At 43.7% G+C, this 25,364-nt stretch overlaps 1 protein-coding gene across 5 annotated transcripts in view; it reads right to left on the bottom strand.

Moving 5' to 3' along the window:
* The window catches only part of TEP1 (telomerase associated protein 1), a 2,409,067-nt gene that overhangs the window by 166,565 nt on the left and 2,217,138 nt on the right, over window positions 1–25,364 (bottom strand). For all 5 annotated transcript variants that reach the window (XM_069651741.1, XM_069651744.1, XM_069651746.1 and 2 more), the window contains one exon: window positions 4,331–4,474. In XM_069651741.1, the coding sequence (XP_069507842.1) occupies window positions 4,331–4,474 (144 nt within the window). The remainder of the gene's footprint in view (window positions 1–4,330; window positions 4,475–25,364) is intronic.

Raw genomic sequence — 25,364 nt, 5'->3', positions numbered from 1 at the left:
AGACCAGGAAGGACATGCAATGGCAAAGTAGTGTCCGCAGCGGCTATGTTGCAACACGGAGCAATCCCAGCTCTGGTCGCAAATGAACAACCCAAAAGGGATGGACTAGGATGCCAGAGAATGCTGGACTGTGGAGGCAAGTACTTCTTTGGCCTGCAAACCTCCACCAGCTCCACAACAGCCGGGACCTGACATGGACTCTAGGATTATTCTGACATGTTCTTTACTTTTCAAATGCATCGGAGTAGTTACTGGTCTTTTACTGGTCATTGAATCAAATGCTATTCTATTTCTCCTAAGGGTGAATGTATATATTTGTTATATTGGTGGTGGTTTGACAATATTTGACTAAAGGTTATACCTGCTTAGTGTGTATTTTAAAGGCCTAATAACATATTGTTAATTTTTATACTTACCTGTCTAACTAGAATTTTTGGTGTTGCTCGTGTGTGGACTCATTGTAGCCCATGACCACTCTCACACCAAGGGACTAGGCCTTGCTGCTCTGGTAATATAACTTGATTGGGTTTGGCTAAACTCTCATGGTTTCCCTGTTCACTGTAACAGCGTGGCCTCCTAAAATCCTCCACCATGGGCTGATTTTGGAAATCCATCTTAACAAGGTCATACTAAGTGATTTGCTTGGTAGGATGACCCCATCCTAAAGCATCTGCTACCTTGGCCATTGTTCTTCTGTATGTGGCATTAGGGTGCCCATGAGAATCTGGGTGCTCAAAGTCCAAGGAGGTGTTGAGGCCACTGGCGTCCTTCAGAATCATAGCAAGTTCGTTAATCTGGCTTCCTCTGATTAAAACTTCTCTGAAGCCTTAGAAAATCCAAAAGGCTTCAAGCCGAAAGGAATTGGGTCACCATTATCAAACAATACCTTGAAAAGTCCTGTGATGAATCTAGCGACTTCATCACTGCCTCTCTGGGGAAACTCACTCCTCCATATGGCCAGGGAAAGGCAGCCACTACCTGATCCTAAACATGGGGGTGCCTGTCTGAGGCAGGACCATATGGGGATTTGGGGGGGGGGACACAACCCTCATGGGAGGGAGGTGGACTCGCTAGTTGGTACATGGTATCCCTCTTTCCACTCAGGGTATGATACCAACCCCTTAATTTCCCAATCCCGTATGGCATACTGTAATCTAAAACCAGAACATCCAGTCTGGACTGAAAAGGCTCTTTCATACCTTTCTAGTAGAATGACTGAGACGAAGAAGAGCACTAGAGCAATGCAGAGAGCTAAAGCCGGGAAGCCAAAGATGCGCTCTAGTTGTTGGAAGGATCCGATAGGTGCCAGGGCATTTAAAAACATGAGGTGTCAAGTAACATGGAGAACCACTACTGCTGATGTGGGTCGGGAAACCGAGAAGAAGCAAATTGCAGCAAGAGCAGGACAGCTCCTGGAGACGCTGTCACGAGAGGCTCGGAAGCCGGAGGTTCACTGCGTAGAGGCCAAGAGCAGAGGAAGCTGTGGAACGAAGGCTGAGGCATTGCGGGTACCGGAGAGCCAACGAGACGCCTGCAAAAGGAGGAAGCGAGCCGCTGGGAGAGTTGCAGACTGCGGAGAACAACAAAGCAGCCAGGAGAAACTGGTGAGCCCAGAAAAGGGAGTCGAGACGCGTGGGGGCTTCGTGGCGTACACTGCACACCATTGAAGGAAAATGACATTAACTGAGTGAACCCGAGCAGTGGAGCTGGGATGCCAAGTCAATTGTTGAATGAAGCAAGTGAAAGGAGGTCAAGGACCCAATGATTGAGTGAAGAAAATCTGAAGGCATGGAACTGTTACACAATAAGAAAGTGAAATTGATTGCGAGTCTGGGACCTGCACCCAATTGTGCTAAGAAAAGTGTATGGAATCAAAGGAGGAGTGTGTACCAGACTGACAGAGGGGGGGGGGTCTAGGACTCACTCTCATGCTTGCCAAGAATCTGCATATAAACCAAGGAGAGAATAATCCTCTTGAGTGTGTGAAATCCAGGGGAAGGCAGTCCTTCCCCCTGGAGTTGGAACTTGCACACTGTGACTAGGGGAACAGAGGCATTCTCCTAGTGATTGGAAATTGTGTACTGTGAACATTGCAACCAGGGCAAGGGAGTCACTCCCTCTTGGAGCCAAGAGACGAGAAATAACTTCTTGGCATTGTGAAAGAGAGAAAGAAATGAAGGGAAGAACCATACCATTTGAAACTGTGAACTATAAAGAGCCTGCGAAACTCAGTGGAAGGGAATATTTTTCTGAGACTTGTCGAAATTTGGTTGTTTATTTCGTTTTGAACCTTTAATTTGGAACTTTGGAAAAGAGCTGCAGACTTCCAGCTGAAAGACTATTTCCCTTTTCACTATCTTGAGTTTAGCGTGCAAGGGTCAGATTAGAATTTGTACACAGGACAGAGAACTTTACTTTGGCCATTCTGAGACAGACATCCTTAAGTTTCGTTGATGCATTGAAAACCCTTTTAGAAGTAGGGCGAGATAGGACTTTCTCAACCCTCTTTTTACTTTAATAAAAGTCTTTGTCAACAACAATAATGCCCTTGTGTCTGAGTCTTACTCCTGGTTCCTTACAGTCCCCATAAAGTATGTTCTTATCTGCGGAGCATACCTTGATGTCGAGGATGGATTGACTGTCTACGCCAAAGGGTCTTTTGAAATCGACGGCAAAGTGACGTTGAAGTACGCTGAAGGGGTTACAACGGGTGATGGCGTCAAGGACTCCTATTTTCTAAGAGGTCATACCCTGGCTCTTGGGTGCACAGGATGATCAGGACTCCGATATCGATTTTGTCGGGTGCAGTGGGATAGACTGCCTCCTTTTTTGTCTCCGAAAAGGAGATGGAGGGGGCCCACCTTATCAAAAACGTCCATCATTTTACAACGTAATGCTCCCATTTCTCTGCTGAAGCAGATTTAAAAGGAAAACGTACTGGTCCGATGATGAGCATCTGTGTCTTCTATTATGCTTTTTCGCACAAGAACATGAATGTCAGGATAGGCTTCTCAAATGGTACCTCTTATTATGTTTATTAGCTCTTTCCTTCGTTCCAAGTTTTTATCTTTGGAAGACTTGTGTTTCAACAAGGTTTACTGCGCAACTTAGATGTCGATCGCTTGACAGCCAATTCTGAAAACCCCTTCTTCAATGTCTTTGGTGTCATAGGTAAGAACCACAATTGATCATGTCATGTTAAGGAGCAAGGCACCAAAGACAAACCTTGTGGATCTGCTAGTGACATCTTGGCATCATAATCCAGACACTTTTTAAATACCGGAATGTTTAGGTATTGATATTTTGACAAGAAATTCGAGATTTATCGAGTACGCAAGAAGAATTTCTGAGGTGTTAAAGATAGTGCCAGAAATTTGGGAATGGGAAAAGAATGGTGCCAAAAGCGGGAAAGAAGTCAAGGAAAAGAGTAAAGCGTGAAAAGGAGAATACAGCGACAAGAGGTGGTTACGAAGAGAGAAAGAACTGGTGGAAAGAATCGCAGAGTTGGTAAAGGAGATGAAGGAAGTGGAGAAGTGGCGAGCAGAACGACAAACAGGAGAACAGGAGAATTTGGCACAGGAGCCAAGACAAGAGTTTGAGGAGGTGAAAGAGAATGTGGTTACAGAAGGAGATAGACCAGTTCTGGTTGAGATAACTTGAGAATCCAAGGAATGGGGTAAGAGCAAGGAAGGAGGTGGCAAGACATAAGGAAATATAGGAGGGTGGTAGAGTTGTTGTCCACCCCAATGTCCTACCAAGCTGTCCAGGCCCCACATCCAGGACTTTGGGAACTACCATGCCCTCTCCCCAAGCTGCTTGTTCTCTGCACCCGGAATTCAGGGGCTTTTACCAAGGAGGGCACACTGAAATGCAGGAGATTGAGATCCTGGAGAATGACTTGAGACCAGTAAGAACATGAAAATTAAAAATAAAAGAAAGAAAGGGTACACTTCCCTGTGAAAACCAGTATTGCTGAGGACTAACCAGGAAATCCCAGAAAAGGCAAGTTTGAGTTACTGAGAAACCAGAGACTTTGCTTAAACACTTATCTGTAAAGAGCCAACCATTGAACCAGCAATGTAACCCCCACACAGTCTAAGACTGCAGGAAAGCCATTTTTGAACATGGCAGAGAGGCTGTAAAACAAAATTCTAACTCTAAGTCTGTAGCTTATAAATAGTTTAGCTCACTTCAGTCTGTAAATGGGGATTCTGTTCCATTTAGAGACATGGTTAGCCTTACAATGAAGCATACAATGCTGTGCGATAATCGCTAATAAGGTGAATATTAACTGACTCTCTTCAGGGATCACTCATATTGAGAATGTTACCCGATTCTCTTCAGAGATTTCATGCGGAGGTTGAGCAGCATGCGGTGGCTCCTATCTGTTCCCAGGAGCAGGAGGTATTCTTGCTTCAAAACAGCAACGCTGGTAACCAAAAAGCCGACATCAAAGCTGTAGTCTTCCTTGACACTGTACAAATAAGACAATTGGTTCAATCACATCGAACTGAAGCATCAACCAAGATTACATATGTAGAAATATAAACAAAAAATAGTACTGATTGCCACAAAGGCATTTACTCTGATTGGTTACACTATGCAAATGTTGCGTAATTGCAACCATGTTCCTTCATCAAATGAGTGCGAGAGATATTACCAGACTACACTAGTTAATGTTCAATTTTAATAATTACATGTTGACATATTTGTGTCCTGATCAGGCAAGCTTTATAATTTGATAACATTTGGAAAACATGTCAATTGCTTAAAAACGTGAAAAGGTTCCGTAAAGAAGAGGCAGTTAAAGTATTGCTTAAGGAAGAGAAAGCCTTTGCCTGGGAAGAGGCATACTCAAAGGACCTTGACCTCCTTTTGTCATAGGGATCACGCTCCTGGGACTGGCTGTTCCTCGACGAGGCTGGACTGGCACCCAGGGGCCGTGTCGGAAACCTTCTCCTCTTTGAGCCATGCCACCAACCTGCAATAGTGATCTCATTTGGTCTTCACCAGGAATCCATGACAGATCTCACATCCGCCTTCATCGTGATCCGGATGCAGACAATACAAGAACTTGATGTGCCAATCCTTGACATACACATTATTCAGGCCATATTTCTCGCAGGCCCTGAAGAGACTTCTCTAGCCCATGTCAGACATTGTCGAGGTGAGATGTAGGCCCAAGCCTGAGCCAGCAGAAACTTGGAGAGAAGATCTGACGATGGAACTTGATCTTTGCTGACAATGGGTCCCTGCTGCAGGTAGTCACCTGCGACAGTCGACGATGGAAGGATTCATGAAAAACTATCAAAAATATCTAAAAAGTCACAATTCTCGAGGAGAAATGCAAGAGCACTTCCAACACTGAAATGTGCAGAAAAAAATCTGAAGATGCCCACCAGGGGTAGAGTTTAGGAAGACTACTGTCATTGGATGGAGGAAGTCTGACCCAAAGGACAGTGATTGGTTATAGAATAGACAAGCAGGTTTCAGTCTAAAGCGAAACTGCTTTCTTTAACCGAGGATTCCCAGCCTGAAGACGGGGAATATTCATGAGCATGTGAATCCACGAGCATGTGAATTCATGCCAGACCCCATGCTGGAGAATTTACATTTAACTCTTCTTCTGCACGTTCATAACACAACAACCAATAGCGTACCAAGTACCAAAGTTAAAATGCAAAGTGCAACATGCACAATCGAGTGTGGTTTGTGTGATTTAGTGCAGAGTGCCATTATTAGGGGCAAATACGTGGAGTTCAATCAGGATCCATTATTGTATCCACATAGTAACTAAGAGCAAATGCCCGGACAGGCAAGACTGTATTACCATAGTGAGACAAACCATACTAAATAACTTGAAGCAACTTCAACTGTCTAACTGTAGCAAATATAGCAGCGCCTAGGGAGGTTTCCCTCTCCAGGACAGGAGCAGAGAGTCTGTGTGACATTCCTCAAGTGTGGGCATACTGTGTGCTCGAGTAGTGCTCCCACATTCACTGAGGAGGAGAGTGGCCATGAAGCTTCTGATCTGGAAAGCAGATGTGAAATTGGCATTTTTTATACCTCTGAAGAGTTTTGCTTTGATTCACCCATTGATATGTGGTTGCTCGATCTGGATGTCCTTCAGGGACGGGACCGGAGCATTATGGGAAGCAGAATAATTGAAAACTGAAAATGGTGCAGAGTGCACCCTGTGAGGGAAGGCATGGTATCAAGAGAGACACAGACTCAAAAGTAACAGTTTGAAAACCTTTTTTAGAAACTTTGTTGGGTTGGTGTAGTCCCTAACTGGGCATAACTGTAAAGGGGCTGTTCATTCAACTGACATTTCTAAGGGCTGTCAATGTCTGTAAGTTCAAAAACAAAGTCGGTCTGTGTCTAAACCTATGCTTGCCCTCACTCTTAGATAAAATGTGATCAGGGGTCTTCCTAAAGAAAAATGGTGGCTCAAAAAAATTATTTTTTTAATTTTTTATTTAAGCATACAGTGCAAATACATACAAACTTTTGCTTTAAGATTTCCCACCCTACAGCGCACAGCCAAGCAAGCTAGATTTAAGACAGACAAAAGTTCCTAATTTCTCACATGCAGGCTCTTATGTTCCTCTTTATGTTTCCATTGAAACACTGAGCCTGGATTGCTATAGACTCGGCTGTGGCTGGTGTCCTTTAGCGTTCATTATGGGCCACATTTTCCTTAGGAATCTTCCTATTTTTGTCAGCACTTCCAGAAACATGCCTAGGGCTCTCCTTGTCTTCTGGTTTTTGATCGTCGTACACAGCTTGCCACCAGAGCTTGGCATCTAATGGACAAAGGGGGCTTAGTACCTCCTGTACCAATTTTACTCTTTCCGTCTTTAATTCATGGCAAAGCAATATTAGGTGCCGTAGTGACTCTGCGTCTTGATTGCATAGGCGGCAAATGTTGTGTTTAGTCATCCCATATTTCATCAGGTTTTGTTTCGTTCTTAAGATGTTCCATCTAAAGTGCAATATCATGTCCCTATGTCATGGATTAGCGCTCTTAGGTTAGCAAAGTTCAGGAACAGTTAATTAACTTTGTGGATAGGTTATGCATCTTAGACGACGCTCACACAGCTTCTGATTGTGTCCAGTCTACTGCTAATAGTAGCATTTTTACCTTGGTTGGATTGTTACAAAGGGACTCTGTCGTTGCCCCTATGTTGTGCAAGATCTCAATGCATTTTATTCTCCATTCATTTAGAGGCCAGAAGGGAATTTTTTCAGATTCTGCCTTCATGATTTTGTATTGTGACGGGCAATCTGGCAGCTCTACTTTCCTGTATGTAGATAGAGCTTTCCAGACTACCTGTACATGCAGTGAATGAAGGCCCAGTTCATGTCGAAACACACTTGTTGGCACTGCATTTGATAATCTCAATACTCGCCTCCAGAACCTTGCCTCAAGTTTATCCCAGGTTTTCCACTGAATTTTCAAGCCGGTATCTCCTGCATATGTTAATGATGGCATTACTTTTATGTTATAAAAATCCACTAATGGTGCCAAAGTGAATTTGCAGAATTTTCTCTTAAGTATTAGAGCCTGAGCCGTCAACTGGTCCATTTTGGATTGCAGGAGTTCAATCCACGGTTTATCTCCACAGTCAGCACTAATTATTGCTCCCAAACATTTAGTGCTTTTCGTTATTGGAATGGGGTTATTTCCCAGGCACCACTTGAATGGTTTTTTCACTTTTACTTGCGCTTTTTTAATTATTAAAATTTCTGATTTCTCAGTATTTATTTTTTGTTTGTTTGTCTCTACATATTTTTCAAGCGCGTCAAGCTTTCTCTGAAGGCCTACTGCAGTTGTATCTAGCAGGATGAAGTCGTCAGCATATAACAGATGGTCTATGACATTTCCAGCTACTCTAGGCGAGCAAGTTCTCAGCCGTTCAAGCTCGTCTTTAATGTCAAGTATGTAGAAATGATACAATACTGATGCCAGCGAGCACCCTTGTTTTAGGCCTTTGGTCATGGTTATGGGCTCACTGAGGGTTCCTTTGTGATCGAGACGCACCTGAATGGTCGTGCCAGTATGTAGTGCCTTGATAGCAGCCACTAGATCTACGGGGATGCCTTTTTCCTGTAGTTTTGCCCATAGGATTTCCCGGTCCACTGTATCAAAGGCAGCTGCCATGTCTATGCATGCTAGAAATAATGTTTGATTCTCGTGCAAAATCTTCAGTTTGAGTAAATTATGAAGTAACAGAGTGAGGCTACAATCCACTCTCTCCACGAAGCCGGTCTGTCGGCATTCGATGTTCCCACTTACAATCAGCCATTCTTTTAGTCTTTTTAGTAGAATGCCCGCGTATATCTTTCCTAGTATGTCTAATAACGATATTGGGCGGTAATTTTCTGGTTTCTTTCCATCACCCCTCTTGAAGAATGTTATCGTTATTGCTTTTTTCCACGACTCAGGGATCTGCATATTGCTGTTTATTCTCATGAACAGGGAAAAACACATATCAGCCCACAGCTCCGGTGCTTGTTTTAAAATAGCATTTGTCAAACCGTCTGAGCCCGGAGCACGGGATGTGCTAGCCCTGTTGATCAGGGACAGTATTTCATGTTTTTTAAAGGCCATAGCCCAAGATTTTCGTCCTGCAGCTTGTTTTTGAGGGTTAGCAAAATTCTTCTCCTGCTCATAAATGTTGCCGAAATGTTCTAGCCATGGTTGTTCGTGAATCTGGTTTATTTGCTCCGTTCCCTGCAGATTTAGGTTTTTATTTACCAGTGACCAGAAGAAATTTGGTGTTTTTCTTGTAGAGTGACATGAGCATTTGTTCAGAGTCTTTTTGATGTAATTCCGCTTGATGGGACTTAACCCAATTCCGGCAGTTTCTCTTTAGTTCTCTTCTCTTCGATATCCACTTTGAGTCCTGGAGTTTAGCCATGTCCCTCAAGCCTTTTGCTAGTCTTAGTTCTTTTGTGCTAGTTCTGCATTATATTGATGGTGTCTCATCACTTTAGATGTTCTAGTGCTCAACCTAGTTTCTCTGAAGGTAATTAGGCAGTTTTCATATTCAACACTGTTGGTCACCAGCTCCTGCCATTTTGTTATAGCTTTTGTTAGTAACGGGACCATTTTTGAATATAGTCGTAGTCTGTTTAGACCTTTATTTGCTATTATTTTGTGGGGCCATGTGTTTATGATTTTACTGCCCTGTTGTCGTTTAGTTGTTTCTCTACAGTTCAGGACCAGCAGGCTATGATCACTGTCATCAGTAAGATTCTCAATTAAGATTTATGAGTTATTGAATCGGCAAAGAAATAGTCCAAAGTTGCACTTGCGTTGTACGAGGACCAGGTTGTGGCTCCTCCATGGTCACCATTGACGGTTGTGGGATATATTTACCCACTCAGCAGTACTCCCATCCATAACCAAGCTGCACTTCAGCAGAAATGGCAAAATGGCTGCGCTGGCTCGTTTGAGCACCACTGCCTCGCATCAAAACTGCGTTTTGCAGCTACAAAAGGATGGCTGCACTGTTTTGCCAAGTGCCATTGGGCAACATGGAACAGGGAGCACCCTGAGAAAGGCTGCCAGGGTGTATTCTTATGTGTTCTAAAGAAGCAGAATGAAAAAGCAGCGCTGCTTTGCTGCAAGTCCAAAGTTTCCCATTGAAAAAGGAAAATATTTTACATTAAAAATGATGCCACTCTGATGCTCTTTTCATCTATTCCACATCACATTGTTTTTATCAAAAAGACCCTGCCATGCCCATCCATATCCACATTGTGCTTCAGCAGACGAAAGCATGATCCCTGAATGACAGGCTGTGCCAGCCAAATCTGAAGAAAAAAAAAAATCAAAAGAAACTTCATTTTCAGCCACAGAAAACGCTTGACATTTGAGTCACAACATGTCAAAAAGATCAATGCTTCAAAGAAACCCCAGCTCCCTGGGCCTATGTCAATTTCAGTGCATCTGTGTTTCAAACAAATTGCTGCATACAAGAAACAAACTATGGCTACAGAACAATGTGGGAATTCAGATGGAAGAGAAAAACCGAATTTGAAAGGAGAATGCCAGCAGTCACCACATGTTTAAATGTACTTTTGCAAATAAAAAAATACCTGTTTAAAAGTGTATGTTGGATAAGGCTGTGCCCTTATCTAGCAATGTAAAGGGGTTTGTGCTGTGAAACATATATGGGTGGTTTTATTCAACGGGCTATCTTCAGATTCAGAACAAAAATAAATAAAATAAGGATTTAAATTGCATTGGCTACATGGGGGAAATCAGCCCCAAATAGGTTTCTGCTTGGGGGTTGCTAGCAACAGAAGGCCCCTCACAGTAGATTCTAAGGCACACATGGGTGATAATTGCTACCTTGGCAGACCTTTGTCTGGTTCGAGGCCTCTTACAATAGATATTCTGGGACACAAACCTGTGAAGTGGAGAAGTGGCAATAATCAGTCAATCAAACGGTGAAACCCCCCCATCCCCACCCTTGGCTGAAATGACAGTTGGTGGTAGCTGAGAAAGAAATGGGCCAAGTGAAGGACAAAGGTCCGCCCCATTTGTTTCCAAAGACTACGTTATTAATAAAATTTTAATACTTGTCTTTGCAACAGGACTTTGCAAAAATGTAAAAAGTTAACAGTGTAAATGTAATTTTGTGGTTTTTAGTTTAAGATGTGGTAGTTTTCACTGCCATGATGGGAACAAAAATGGTAGAGAAGTGGACATTCTGAGGAAAGTGTACATGATGCCATTGTGAAATTCAATACCAATATGCCCAATAATAATCTATACACATATATAGAGTTATAGAATTTTAGGCCGAATATTTCTCACTGAAAATGATGACAAATTGTTAAACGGATGAAACAAGGTCCTGCAACTGTAAAAATTGGACTGCCATGCTCTACATAAAATCTGTAATCTGCCCATGTGATTTGTTAAGATTCCACAACTGTAAACATGTGCCATTTATTTCAAAACTGGGCGGGAGGTTCTGTACATAGTAAAGCCACACCATAAAGCTGATGTCATGTCTCTAAGAGTCCAATTAATCAACAAGAAGGCAGTAACAATCACCCCTGACCAATCCAGTTGTTTAGGGGCATACTCAACTAACCCTGCCCTACCATATACTTTTGTGATGTCACCATGCTTTATATAAAGGGTGGCTGACAGGACTCTAGACACACTCTCTCCTGAATTTCCAGTGCCTGCGTATCCTGACATTCCAGATCCACCTTTGCAAGATTCGAGACTCTACTGCAAGGCCAAAGCATAGCTGATCCTATCCCAGCCAAGCCAAAGCATTGCTGACTCTCTCCCAGCAAGGCCATTGATCCAGAAAACCCCACTAAAAACCCAATAACCAAAGGGAAAAGCTGCTGTACTTTTGGGAAGCATCCTGGCGCCTGACCGGCTGTTTGCCCACTACCTGCATGCCTGCTGTACCCTTGCCATCATCCAGTGACCAGAATTGCCCAGATGCTTGCTGTTAGGAGTGCCTGCCGTGCGGTGACCAGACCTGGTTGACTGTTCCAAAATCCCAAAACTCAAGCGTGGACTGTGAGTATTTCCCATCCCATAGAAACACATAGCCTACCCATTCTGACCCTTTTATCTTTATTCCACTCTTTAAGCCATCCTATCCATACCTTTGTAATTTGTCTTACGGTCAGAATTCTTTGTGCATCTTTGCCATTCTTTCATTCACCCCATCTTGTAACTCCTTAGCGATATTTGGAATAATTGAAATTAATTCCCATATAGATCTGAACGTGGGGTCAAAGGGTTAAGTTGCAAATTAACCCGGGATCCTACCATGTCTTTCTTTAACAATATAGTCTTAATAATCTAGTTTAAGTAAAATCTTTCTTTCCCAGCCGACCTTTTCTCTTTCACGGCTATATTTTGCAAAAATCGAACCTCATTTGATCTTGCAAATCTCATCCAAATCTTCAGCTACAACCATCCTTTCACTCTTATATTGTCCCTGTGATATACATCTATTCCCCAGCCCAAAAACCGCATTCCAAATCCGAGTATTTCATCCGTTTTTCATAAAAAACGTTTGTGACATTTAAAACTGCATCCGTGTAAAATGCAACTTTCCAACGTGTGATTCGGCTTCATTGTGTTCTTACTTTCAACTTGTTATTGAACTGTATGCCTTTTGTTGAGAACTTGCCATGTGGTTGTTAGTGTTTATCCATTCCTGCTATCGTGAGAAACCATATTTGCCTCATAGATTTAACCGTACATTAATTATTTATTTGTCAATTTCCGAGTGTCATTTTGTGCCATTGCAAAGGGCTTTAAAATTCTCTTATTTTATGAAGGAAGGTCGGATTGATTCTGTTTGCTGCACAATATCCCTGACTCCCTGCTGCTTCTTTCTGGCCACTCCAAATTCGATTCCCAGGGGTTTGGGCGAGCATTGCAGGGGGAAATCGTAACTCAGGTGCTACCTACCCAAATAGAAAAAATGCTCCCATTCATTTGTGCTTTGGATATGTTCTTGTAGAAGGTTACCCAAGTGTATTTCAGTGGTTTTCCTTTTAATTATCACCCCATTGGTGATTTTCTTTGAAATTAAACTAAATAAATATTGTATTCCCAACAACCAGCCTGGTTTATGGTCCATGGTGACCTGGGGTATTTATAACAGGGGGTGTGAGACGGGTTGGGTATTGGCTCAATTTGAAATTGAAGAAAATAAAGAGAAAAGGCATCTCACTTGAGCGCTACATACAAGGGTATGGGCGAGGGTCCAGGTCCGGTGTGTGACGCCCGATTGAAATCCTTAACACGGTACCATTTGCAATGTGAAGATCTCTGTTTTTCATCTCTTTCATCCATTTCTTTGCACGTATTCCATGTTTCTTATAAAAAGATTAATCTTCTGATCTTATAAACCATCGATATTCAGGTCTCCAAATATGAAAAGAGATGGAGTTGTATAATCAGCTCTTCAGTCAGCAATATATGTCATTATTAGAACTTCTCCATCTTTTGCTTTCACGTTCCAGTACAGATTGAATATTATTTGAGTTATATTGCCCAGAGATCCTTGTAATTGCTCTTGAATTATGGTTAGTTGAATGAGCGGAGAAGGTGTCAACACTCATTATTTTACCACTCAGACTGTTTTTATGATCATTAATAATCCCGCTGATGGTCTCCCTTTTGTCCTATATAGGCCTTGTTCAAGAAGCACGTGAAGCCATCTAGGGACAGGGTTTCCTGTAACCTGCATTCCTGCAGACACATAACACCCAATGCCATCAACTCTTGTTTGAGGTTTTGAAATAGGTGTTTGAATCCTCGGGTATTCCAAGAGGAGATTTGGAAGCTATGTTTCCATCTCTGGTATTCAGTCTAAGGTCTTCCAGAGGACACCAATGTCTCCGCCAGCCATTCCCATGATTTTTCAGTGTTGATTTTCGTCACCACTTGAACTTCATTTGTTATCTTTTTATTGAGGTTATCAGTCATTCTGCCTTATAGCATCATTCGCAAGGCCTTCGGACCCTTTAGGATGGTGGGTGAAAATCTAACTGGTCTAGAATTTTGATCATCTAGCGACTGGTTCTCCAATGCAGAGTTATTTTTGCGATAATATTTTTTTCCCACATGTGCCCTTTTTTCTTGTTCTGTCGACCCTCTCAACAGACCGAGAGGTCGAATCCCAGGCATCTCAATTCGTCTGTCGCTGATTGTATTAAATTAATTACTGACCTGGACGCTAGGTGAACACAGATATGGTCTGTTTCAGCACCTTTTGGAAATGCGACTATCTTGATGTCCGTCGGGTCGACCACACGTAATTTCGGGACACTATATAGCAATCTCATAAGATTGGCTCGGTTCAAGATCAAGCCATCTTTGGCTCTAAGGACTCTCTCCAGAATGAATTTGTGATCTGAATATGCTGCATCTTTCCGGTTCCGCTGATAGGTGTCCAAACTCGGCTCACGTTTATTACCGTTCTGTTTGGATTTATCAATCATTGCCTTAAGTAGAAGAGTTTTTATGTTTGTTTGTTTGTTTATTTTTTGTCTCTATGAGTGCACGCCTCTCTTCCAGCTTTGTGAAACAAGTGGCTTTTGACACTGCTACATCTTGTTTAACTTGAGAATTATGTTATAGTGCACTCTCACTGTTTAACTTCTCACTTTCTGATTCAGTGTGACTCATTTTCATACACGATAGTAATGGTAGAGCTTCTTCCTCTATTTCATCTAGCTCAATTGGGTGAATGTTCAGTATACTTGTGTTTTTAATAAAAAGTCTTCGCCCCTCATGCAGCCTTTGTGTTTGAACTTCTGTCTTTTTGTTCCCACTATGCATCTTTTGAGCGGTTGTCATATTAGGCTCTTCCAAAGGCTTGAGGTTTCTCATAAAGTTGCGCGTGCCCCCACTTGATCTTATTTTTAGTTTTGGTTGATTTTTTGTCTTTTTGTTTTGTAGTTTTGGCACTTTCTTCCTTGTTCCTGTTTCTTTACTAGTTAAATCTTTCTCGTTCTCTGTCGCAAATATCGAGAATAGGTCTTTATTTTGTTTTTATGTTAAACTACCCTCCATGTGAACAGTCACTGGATTGATGTTATTGCATTGTATCAGTTTCTTGTGCTCTACAGGCCGAGCTGGACCTAATCCCATTGCCTGCTGGTTATCTATGTTTGTGACCAGTAATTCAGTGGGTGATACATGTTTTCTTGGTTGGGACTCCTGTGTTTCCTTTACACTGTCAGTTGTTTCACTCCTGGTCTGCGACTGTGTATTAAGTTCTGTCGAGGTGCTTCTGTCTTTTGTGCTAAGAACTTTTTTGATTGATTCTGTTTTTAGCAACTTGACAGTGTCACTAAGACAACTCAGAAAAGCTCTTATCTTCTCGAGCATCCTCCATTAGATTGATTAGAGTTTTGAAAATGACATTTTCTGTGTCTTTCCCGTCCTCCTTTCCTTTGTAGCTTCGATATATGACTCAACATATATCAGTTTTGTCTGCATTAATGCCACCAGCGTTGTTGGTCTTTATAATTATCATGCAATGCTTCATATAATTTAAGAAATGGTGCCATTGTGATGGTTACCATAGATCCAAAAGCTCCTTGCATATTAGCACATTCTTCGGCGTATAGGCCTGGTGGTTCTTGACTTGTGATCTTGAAACTTTTGTCTTGTTGTTGTTGGTTTTGAGGGTCTTGATTCTGCCCATGGGCTCTTTTCTCGATTTCTATTTTCCGCAATGAGAAAATGTCAGCACTTTTCTTTCTTTGTTTACGTTTGTCTTTGTCGGTATTTTGGCTCTCAAGGCCTTTTTCTTTGTCTGTTGGTCGACTGCTCTCATTTAGTTGCAATGTTTGGCAGGCTTTTTCGTCATGTCTTACCGATTTTGCTTTATTTTCTGGAGCCATTTGTATTGTGGACTTGTGCGTTTATACTTCTATTATGGCCCTTTTTAGACTTCTAGCCTGTGGCGTGGAACTTTTAACAGGTAGAATGCCACCAGGTCGATAGTCCTCTTCGAGAACACCATCTTCAGAATTTGAATCGCACAAACTGTGTCCAATTTGTGATTCATTTTGCTTAGCAATCGCACTTTGATCTGTTGCCTGATCCATGCTGTCTTGGGCTTTTAATTTTTGCAGATTGTTTCCCATGCTGCTGTTTTGGCTGCTCACTTTTGTGGTGGAATCCATTTTATGAGGAAGATTTACCGGATCACAATATCCCAATGCCATTAACCTTTTAACTGCCACGGGTGTCGCCCACCCCCCCAGTGCCAAGGCCTTTTTTGGTAATTTCAGTATTTCGCCATTCAATGCCTTCTAACGTTTGCTCATCCATTAACCCCTTAAGTGCCAAGGACGAGCTATCTCTTCCTTGGCAACAGAGAGGTAATCCCAAGGACGAGATACCTTGTCCTTGGCACTTAAGGGGCCAATAACTCATGGTCAGAGAGTTCTTGTCGTGCATGCTGGTTTGCTTGCACATTCATACCAGTTTCATGGTTTAACTTTACATTCTTATATTGTTGTGTAAATGTTCTCCCTCAATGTATCCCCATGGCAATCCTAAAATTGGAGATAGGGATTATGTCGCTCAAGTCTATTATTTTGCGTAAAAGAGAGCAGTTCTATATCAAGATCCAGAATAATCCCTCAAACCCTCTGCTGAAATGTGTGAAAGAGGGTATGGGAGCAATTAAGAAATCTAAAATTGAAATAGACATGGTTGCATTGAGTGAAGCAAGTGGGTGGACCCTGATATGGGGAAAAGATAATGAAAGCCTGTTTTACCAACTTCAGAGGAGTATCTCGCTGTGGGATTGGCAGAATAATTACGTACACTTGGCGACCTTAAAGAACTATACGATTGTGACCTTTTGTCACGGCTCGCTGGTGCCGTCGTTCTCTTTGGCAACGCTGGAGGTTGCGAGCGCTTTCTATTTTCCCTTCTTCCAACATGGCTCCTCATCCCCTGAGACTGCGGTGCAGTGTTTTCGCGTTTGAATGTCGGACGTCCTCTGACGTCATCACGTTGTTCCAGGGATTCCGGATATGCAACAGCAGATCTGAAGCTCTGTGCGTCGCATCTCTCTCCAGACGCTACGTGAGTTCACAGCTAGGGTGAATGTTTACTCAAATTCTTACCCTTTTCCTCCTGTTCTTCCTCTCAGCCTTGCGTTTCTGTCCAGCCATCTACATCCGTTGTTCACGATCCTTCAAGAAGCTTTGTTAGGCTCCTCTTCCCAACACGCTAGGTACGTTCCGAACCATCTACATTTGATTCCCTTAGTATTTCTGTTCCTTTGCTCATTCCCTGTTTGTTTATTCAGAATCCAGATTTTGTCGGGATTCCGTGGCAAGAACCTGCAAGTCCTTTCATCTTGAGGAGCTGCATCCAGAGGACGACTTGATCCATCCGGCTCCACATCCATTCCAGCAGGGTTTTATCCCCCAGGAGGGTTTCCCTGGGATCCCTCGCACAACCCCTTCTTTCCTTTTGAAGGGGAGGGGAGGTGTTAGGGGCTTCAGGGGACTCCCCATTTGCCTCGTTAATTGCTGCATGAGACAGGTTAGTGTTGAATTGTTACAGCAAGCGACGCCTATAAAAGGGAATTGCAACATGACTACGTTGCAGGCAGCTTTAGATCAAGTGCAGCAATTGACAACAGCACTACAAGGATTGTCCCATGAGGTACAAGCCTTGAAGCATGAAAATGCAATTCTTAAACAACAAATGTTAATTAAGTTCCCGACAAGTTCTGACATTCCTCCTGGTCCATTACCAGGTGGGAAATACAATGGAAACCCTCACTCCTTAAGGGAATTCTTGGATGCATGCACAGTGCAATTTGCATTTAAAACGTCCTTTTTTCCCTTAGAGACAGAGTGGGTTATATGATTTCCCATCTAACAGGTCCTGCCCTTGCTTGGGCCGCACCTATTGTCACATCTATCAATGCCATACTAGATTCTGTACCAGCTTTCACGGCGAGCCTGAAAGTTATGTTTTCACGAAGGGAGTACAATGTTTCCTCCCAACAGAAACTTTTAGATTTCAAGCAAGGGTCTTTAGGTATATTAGAATTCATTACTTGTTTTAAACAAATGGCCGTAGATACATCCTGGGCCGATGATGCACTTATCACATTGTTTAGAAGAGGGCTTAATGACGATTTGAAGGATGAACTAGGCCAACCACATTAGAAGAATTAATCTCTCTAACCATGCAGTTGGACTATCGGCTGCAAGAAAGACACGCTGAAAAGAAAAAAGGGAGAAGTCATCGCTCTGGGTCAGAATTCGTATCCTCCCCTAAAACTTCTACTCCGGATGAACCCATGCAGGTGGGCATTACACAGGGTCCTCTAACTCAAGAGGAACGTACCCGCAGGAGGAATCAGGGGCTATGCATGTATTGTGGCTCTTCTGCTCATGCGGTTCACGAATGCCCGGTAGCTCCTCTCAGAAGGCCATTCCATTCGGGAAACGCCAGACCTCAGCCGTAAAGGGAACTACAGTCGGGGTAACGGGTACAGGCGCCCAATCTCCTACAATGTTGCCTCTGTCGCTGGACATCGTAGTCCTGCGTGTTACTTTTTCTCTGCCAGATAAGACTAATGTTACAGTACCAGCCTTGGTAGACTCTGGGGCAGCTGGTATGTTCATAGATGATTTATGGGTGCGATCACAGAATATTCCTGGCTCTCCCAAAACAATAGCTATACCCATAGAAGGTGTGGATGGAACACCACTGGTTTCGAGACCCATTCGAGAACAGACTCTCACCTTGAAAATGTTCATTGGATCTCGCAGGGAAGAAGCAGTTTTCGATATTATAAAAGCCGCTCACTATCCCGTCATCTTGGGCTTGCCATGGTTAAGACTACATAACCCCTTCATAAATTGGGCAGCCGGTTCCATCTTTTTAGGATCAGAACATTGTGTTCAACACTGTCTTGCTGAAAGATCAGTCAGATTCTGCACTCCTCCTTCGAATCCTGACACCTCCCGAAAGATAGTGGATTTGATCAGTCTTTTACCTCCAGAGTAGAGTTCGAAGAATTCCGGGACATTTTCTCCTCTTCTCAGTTCACTGAACTGCCGCCTCACTGAAGAGACGATTGTTCCATTCGTCTTGAGTCTTCACAGCCAAATCCTTTCGGAAAGATGTACATCCTTTCTGAAAAAGAAAAGTTAGCCTTACGACAGTATTTAGATACCCATCTTAGAAATGGGCCGATTACTGAATCAACCTCCCCCGCAGGAGCGTCATTATTTTTCATAGCAAAGAAGGACACAGATGAATTACAGCCCTGCATTGATCATCGGGGTCTTAACAAAATCACCATTCCCGATCGCTATCCAATGCCACTAATCCCAGATATCCTGGAGACAGTTAAGGGGGCAACAATATACACAAAACTGGACCTCACAGGTGCTTGTCACCTCATCAGAATCAAAGAGGGGGATGAGTGGAAAACTGCGTTTCGTACCAAATTTGGACATTTCAAATACCGGGTTATGCCCTTCGGACTCTCAAATGCTCCCACAGTATTTCAAAGATTCATTGACCATATCTTTTCAGATCTCCTTCTTCATACAATAGTGGTCTATCTTGACGACATCTTGATATATTCTAAAGAACATCACAAACACGTGTGCCAGGTATTACACTGATTACGGAGTAACCACCTTTACTGTAAGCCAGAGAAGTGCAAATTCCAACAGGCTACTGTTACGTACTTGGAGTTCGTCCTGTCCTCTACTGGAATTTCCATGGATCCACGCAAGGTTATAGCGATTCTGGAATGGTCCCCTCCTCGTTCCATCAAAGAGCTTAAAGCTTTCTGGGGTTTTTGAACTTTTATAGGAAATTTATAGCAGGGTTTTCCTCTATTGTTCTGCCATTGACAAGATTACTCAAGAAGGGAAAAACCTTTGAATGGACAGATGACGACCAATCAGCCTTTGATACTTTGAAAGCCCTTTTTACTTCTGCTCCACTCTTGCGGACCCCAGATCAGATTCTGCCCTTTATAGTCAAAACTGATGCCTCTCACTTTGCCTTGGGAGCAGTGCTTAAACATTCTCTTGCACAGGGACCAGAGCACACTGTGGCCTATCTTTCCAAAACCTTTTCTCCCTCGAAATCAACTACACTGTGTTCGAGAAAGAACTGTTGGCTATAAAATGAGTGTTTCAAGAATGGAGGCCTCTCCTTTGGGGTTTCCAACATCCCATCGAGGTACGCACAGATCATCAGAACCTCAACAGTTTGCAATACGCCGAATCACGCAACAGCCGGCAAGCAAGATGGGCACATTTGTTCTCTTCCTACAAAATTACTTTCACTATTATTCCGGGTAAAACTAATCTACAAGCTGATACTTTATACCTAAGAGATCCCACTTGCAAGCCTGGTTTTCAGACCGAAAGATTGTTTCCTCATGCAACATTTATAGCAGTAGTTCAGGACTTCCTTCACTCTGTAGCAGCCCAAACTCACATCTTAATGGACTCCATTAGAATTCAGGCAGATAAATTGGGTCTATGTTTCGAAGATGGATGTTTTTACCGAGATCATCGTGTGTACATCCCCTCACTCCAACTCCGTACTTAAGTAATGCACATGTGCAATGATTCTGTCGTGGCCGGACATCGCGGGATAGCTAGCACTCAGGGGCAAATACTGAGACACTTCTGGTGGGAAACCCTAAGAAAGGACGTGACCGACTATGTCTCTTCCTGCGTGGTCTGTCTTCAAACCAAAGTTCCTCGCAGAAATCCATTGGGAAAATTGGCACTAGTCCAAATACCTACCCGTCCTTGGCAACTGATCTCCACAGATTTTATTGTTGACATACCTGTGTCCAAAGAGCATGCCACCATTATGGTAACAGTCGATTATTTCACCAAATTGGCTCATTTCCTGGCATTACCCTCAGTACCGACAGCTCCACAGATGGCAAGACATTTTATAGATTCCATATTCTCCCAGCACGGCCTTCCGGACAGCATAGTGTCAGATCGGGGTTCCCAATATTTCTCCCGATATTGGCAACAGGTCTGCTCCGCTTTAGGCATTAAAAGGGCATTGAGTTCGGGATACCATCCGCAAACAAACGGACAGACTGAAAGTTTAAATCAAACTCTGGAAACTTATCTGCGCTATTTCGTGTCTGCTGCACAGGACAATTGGAAGGATTTCTTACCTTTGGCAGAGTTTGCCTATAATAACGCTCCCCATGCATCTATTAAGACTAGTCCATTTCATTGTACTTATGGGTATGATCCTCCTGCTATCCATCCTCACTTCTCAAGTCTTCAGCCTTTCCAGATGTTGACGCCCTGAAGGGCGACATTCAACAGGGACATCTTTTGGCCAGGACTGCATTGATGGAAGCTCAAGAGCGTTCTAAACGCTATGCGGATCTGCATCGCTCGCTGACTCCGGTGATTGCTCCGCGGGACTTGGTCTGGCTCTCTGCTAGATTTCTTCCCAGACACCTGATTCCATCTAAGTTGTCTCCAAGGTTTTTTGGGCCTTTCACGGTATTGGGTGCGAGGAGTCGTTTGGCCTTTGAGTTGCTGCTTCCACCATCATGGCCCAGGATCCACCCGGTGTTTCATGTTTCTCAACTCAAGCTTCATGTGTCAGATCGTTTAGGTCGTTCTCAATGGCCTGCCCTCCTTCAGTGTCTACTATGGATGGTCCCGAGTTCGAAGTCTCCGAAGTTTGTGATTCCCGATATCATCACGGTCGGCCTCAGTATTTGATCCATTGGAAGGGTTACTCGGTGGCTGATCGTTCGTGGGAATCCGCCTCTGCCGTCCACGCCCCCTTGCTTGTTCGCCGTTTTCACAGGTGTCATCCGGGCAAGCCGGGGGGTGTTGCCCTCAGGAGGGGGCATACTGTCACGGCTCGCTGATGACGCCGTTCTTTTTGGCAACGGTGGAGGTTGCGAGCGCTTTCTATTTTCCCTTCTTCCAACATGGCTCCTCATCCCCTGAGATGCGGTGCAGTGTTTTCGCGTTTGAATGTCAGACATCCTCTGACGTCATCACGTTGTTCCAGGGATTCCGGATATGGCACAGCAGATCTGAAGCTCTGTGCGTCGCTTCTCTCTCCAGACGCTACGTGAGTTCGCAGCTAGGGTGCATGTTTACCCAAATCCTTTCCTGTACTTACCATTTTCCTCCTGTTCTTCCTCGCAGCCTTGCGTTACTGTCCAGCCATCTACATCTGTTGTTAACGATCCTTCAAGAAGCTTTGTTAGGCTCCCCTTCCCAACACGCTAGGTACATTCCGAACCATCTACATTTGATTCCCTTAGTATTTCTGTTCCTTTGCTCATTCCCTGTTTGTTTATTCAGAATCCATACTTTGTCGGGATTCCATGGCAAGAACCTGTGAGTCCTTTCATCTTGAGGAGCTGCATCCAGAGGACGACTTGATCCATCCGGCTCAACATCCATTCCAGCAGGGTTTTATCCCCCAGGAGGGTTTCCCTAGGATCCCTCGCACAACCCCTTCTTTCCTTTTGAAGGGGAGGGGAGGTGTTAGGGGCTTCAGGGGACTCCCCATTTGCCTCGTTAATTGCTGCACGAGACAGGTTAGTGTTGAATTGTTACACCTTTGTCCTCTATACTTTCAAAAGCAGCCAACTGTACCTGAATCTCTGTCCATCTGCAGCATTGAGACGTTTTATCTTATTAATGCGCATAAACCATCTTCCTACGCTTGTCACCCAGCTACGGGGATCCGTATTTTCGGGATCTGCAAGGTATTGCAGAATATGTGGAGATCCCTCTAACCCTGAAACACAAGACATTATTAACTTCATGCACGCAGCTTACTGACTGCTACAATAACCATCTTGGGAAATGTGTGCATAACCCAGAGTTCATGAGAACTGATGAATTCTGGCATTATTGCATCAATACACTTAAGCCAAAATTGCACAAAGCACTTTTTAGAACCTGGTCCATTGCACAAAAAAGAATGGGGGACCAGTAGTAAGGGGAGATGCTCAGTAACATGGAGGAAAAGGAATGATATTGGATTAATTTCCAACCAAGGTAACAGATTATAAACAATACTCTGGGAGAGGATATTCCTTAGCAAATGTAGAGCTTGATTAAGATCAAGAACCTGACCTGCTGTGAGTCATGTTGGGGCTATTTGAATTTGAACTTGAATTTAAATTTTCATAGGGTGCTATATATTGAGAATTTGTAAAAAGGTTTTAGAAGGTGCCGTGTGGTTTGGTCTTTGATACATGTCATGTTCTTATATTTATTTTAATATGTATGAATCCATTTTAAGATAATGAATTGCTGTTGAATAGACTAATGATGAACTGATTGAAATAATGGTTATTAATTGTGATGTAAGGAATGACAAACTTTTATAAGAAGTTTTATGTTTGGTTGAATGTGTAAAGTTTTATTTATATAAAACTATATCACATTAAATAAAATAAAAACATTTTAAAAATGCTTCTTTTGTCTTGAAGTGCCATCTTATTGTTTTGGCTTCTGACAAAGATTTAGTGCGACTTTTTGGTTTTTGATTTGATGACTTTCTTTTACATTTCCATGGGCTTGTGTGGTTCTTTTCCGTTTACTAGAGGGTGTGCTTGGCTTGAAGTTTGTTTTATTTTCTGTCTTAACACGCCTTTCTCTCTCAGCAAGCAGGTGGTGGTGGTTTCGTCTTGATTTGGACAAAACACTCTTTTGCAGTTTGATTAGGTTGCGAGTTGAGCTGTTTGCACACCTGGTGTTTTATCTGGTCAGATGCTGGCAAAACCTCTAAGGTGTCGACATATAGTGGCGAGTCAAGGGGCACTTCCGTTAGCCCATCTAGCACAGGACTAATTTCTTTCATTATATTTTGCTGTGTGTTTCTTTTGGATTTAAACGTTAATTCCTCTAGGGGAGCACAAAAGCGTCGCCATTGTCCGCTTGGCCGTAGACTGTTTCACGTTCTCCTCCCTCGATCGCTCTCTCCCCTGCGCCCCTCCTCCCCTGCTGCAGCACACAGTCACTCATGACACCCTCTCCGCCAGGCTCCCCGCATGCATGCGCCAGCTCTGCTTCCGGGAGGCAGCCACACACCGCGTCTGCAGCAGCCCTGCCGCCACCACACCCAGACAGCAGGAGAATCGGTAAGCGGGCTGGGCATGTGCAGGGCGGGGGGGGGGGTTTGGGTGTTCATACTTTTTTCTTTGGTTGGTAGGGCGTCTCTGCACTCTTCTTGTAGTTGCGCTGGAGACTCTCTTTCTGACATTTTAGCCTCTGTGTCGTCACTGCAATACGACGTGGCTTCCATGGTAGATGTTAGAGTCGAGGGAGGCCGTGCATGTGGGTGCTGTGGTTGATTCTCTCTGCCACTGCCCACCATAGTGTCTTCATTATTTTATTTATTAGTTCCTGGAAGTTTAGGATGACTCCGTGTTCTGGGGTCTGGTTTGACAGGCTCCCCTCCATGACAGCCCCTCGGCTCACCTTCAGCGAACACTGTGCGGATGGAGTGAATGTTTTCAGCACAGGGTCCGCCTTCAAACAGTGGAGGTAGAAGAATTACTGGCTCTCAGCAAGGACTGCAAACACTCTGCTAACGCTCCACTGCAAACCAATTGTGGTCTCAGGTAACCTTACCATTAGGTGCAGTTCTACCAGTTTCAAAACTTGTTTAACTCAAAAGGGTTGCCCTCGGAACCTTCCATGTAGGGCTCTTGCAGCAAGTCAGTAAAAGGTCCCAATGTCTCTGGGTCTCTTGGGAGTCTCTTCCCCAAGCGGCAATCCTCCCAGTTCCAAACAAAAATACATAGCTTTGCCAGACCTCTCAGGGCTCCCCTTCCCCAAGTCTAGGCCTCTCCTGCAAAGTTCAAAAATGAACAAAAGTTCACCTTGTCAGGATGTTCCTTTTTGAACACATAGGGCTCTATCAGGAGGTGGGTTGTATCCCGGCGCTAATTGCGCCGCATCCTGAGTTGCGGAGGGGGAGGTTAATCCCCATTCCTATTAAGTCCATTGGACCCCATGGGGGTTTCTTGGCGCTATTAGCGCTGCGCTAATAGTGCCAAAAATGGGCAGAGAGTGGAGATTTTTACCTCCAGCAAAAAGCTGGAGGTTAAACTCCCAATCTATAAACCCAACTAGACATTGGGCGGAGCAGCACATGTGCCGATAATAGCATTACCGCCAAACTCATGATGACCACCATAGTTCTTTCCATGGGGCAGTGTCAGAGACTTTTGAAAACGCTGTGGCTTTGCTCCTCGCCTGCATGACCACTCTGACTTCTGACCCCTCTCCTTACACTTTATTTCTTCCTTCTCGCACCTTTTCCTCTAGTGCACTTTCCACTCGGTTCTAGTTTCACTTTCACCTTTCCTTCCTTTCGCTGTGCACACCTACACCTTATTCTCACTCTTTTGTGCTTCTGCACACTCCTCTTGGCTTTATCGTGCCCTTGCACACCCTTTTCACTTCGTCGTGCAACCTTTTTACAGTGCCTCTTGCACTTTCCTTTTCCTGCTTTCGGGTTGCTCGCACCCTGTCTTTGCTTTCTCTTGCCTTAATTCCACTCTTTCAGTCTTTTGGGTTGCTCAAATCCTCTCTTGGCTTTCACTTGCTTTAATTTCACTCTTTCGGGTCATTCGCACCCTCTCTTCGCTTTCGGGTCGCTTGCACCCTTGCTTTGCTTTCGTGTCACATGTACCCTTTCTTTACTTTCCTTCTCGCTTTGTCAGCTTTCGGCTTACCATGCTGCTTGCATTTTTATCACTTCTGCGCCTGCTCCAGCCACCCGCATGCTACTGAAATTCTCTCTCTCCTGTGAAACTCACCCA

Source organism: Ambystoma mexicanum, chromosome 3p (genome assembly GCF_040938575.1).
Source record: "Ambystoma mexicanum isolate Mex_15411 chromosome 3p, UKY_AmexF1_1, whole genome shotgun sequence".
Classification (NCBI taxonomy): domain Eukaryota; kingdom Metazoa; phylum Chordata; class Amphibia; order Caudata; family Ambystomatidae; genus Ambystoma; species Ambystoma mexicanum.
This window is presented reverse-complemented; position numbering and strand designations above follow the sequence as displayed.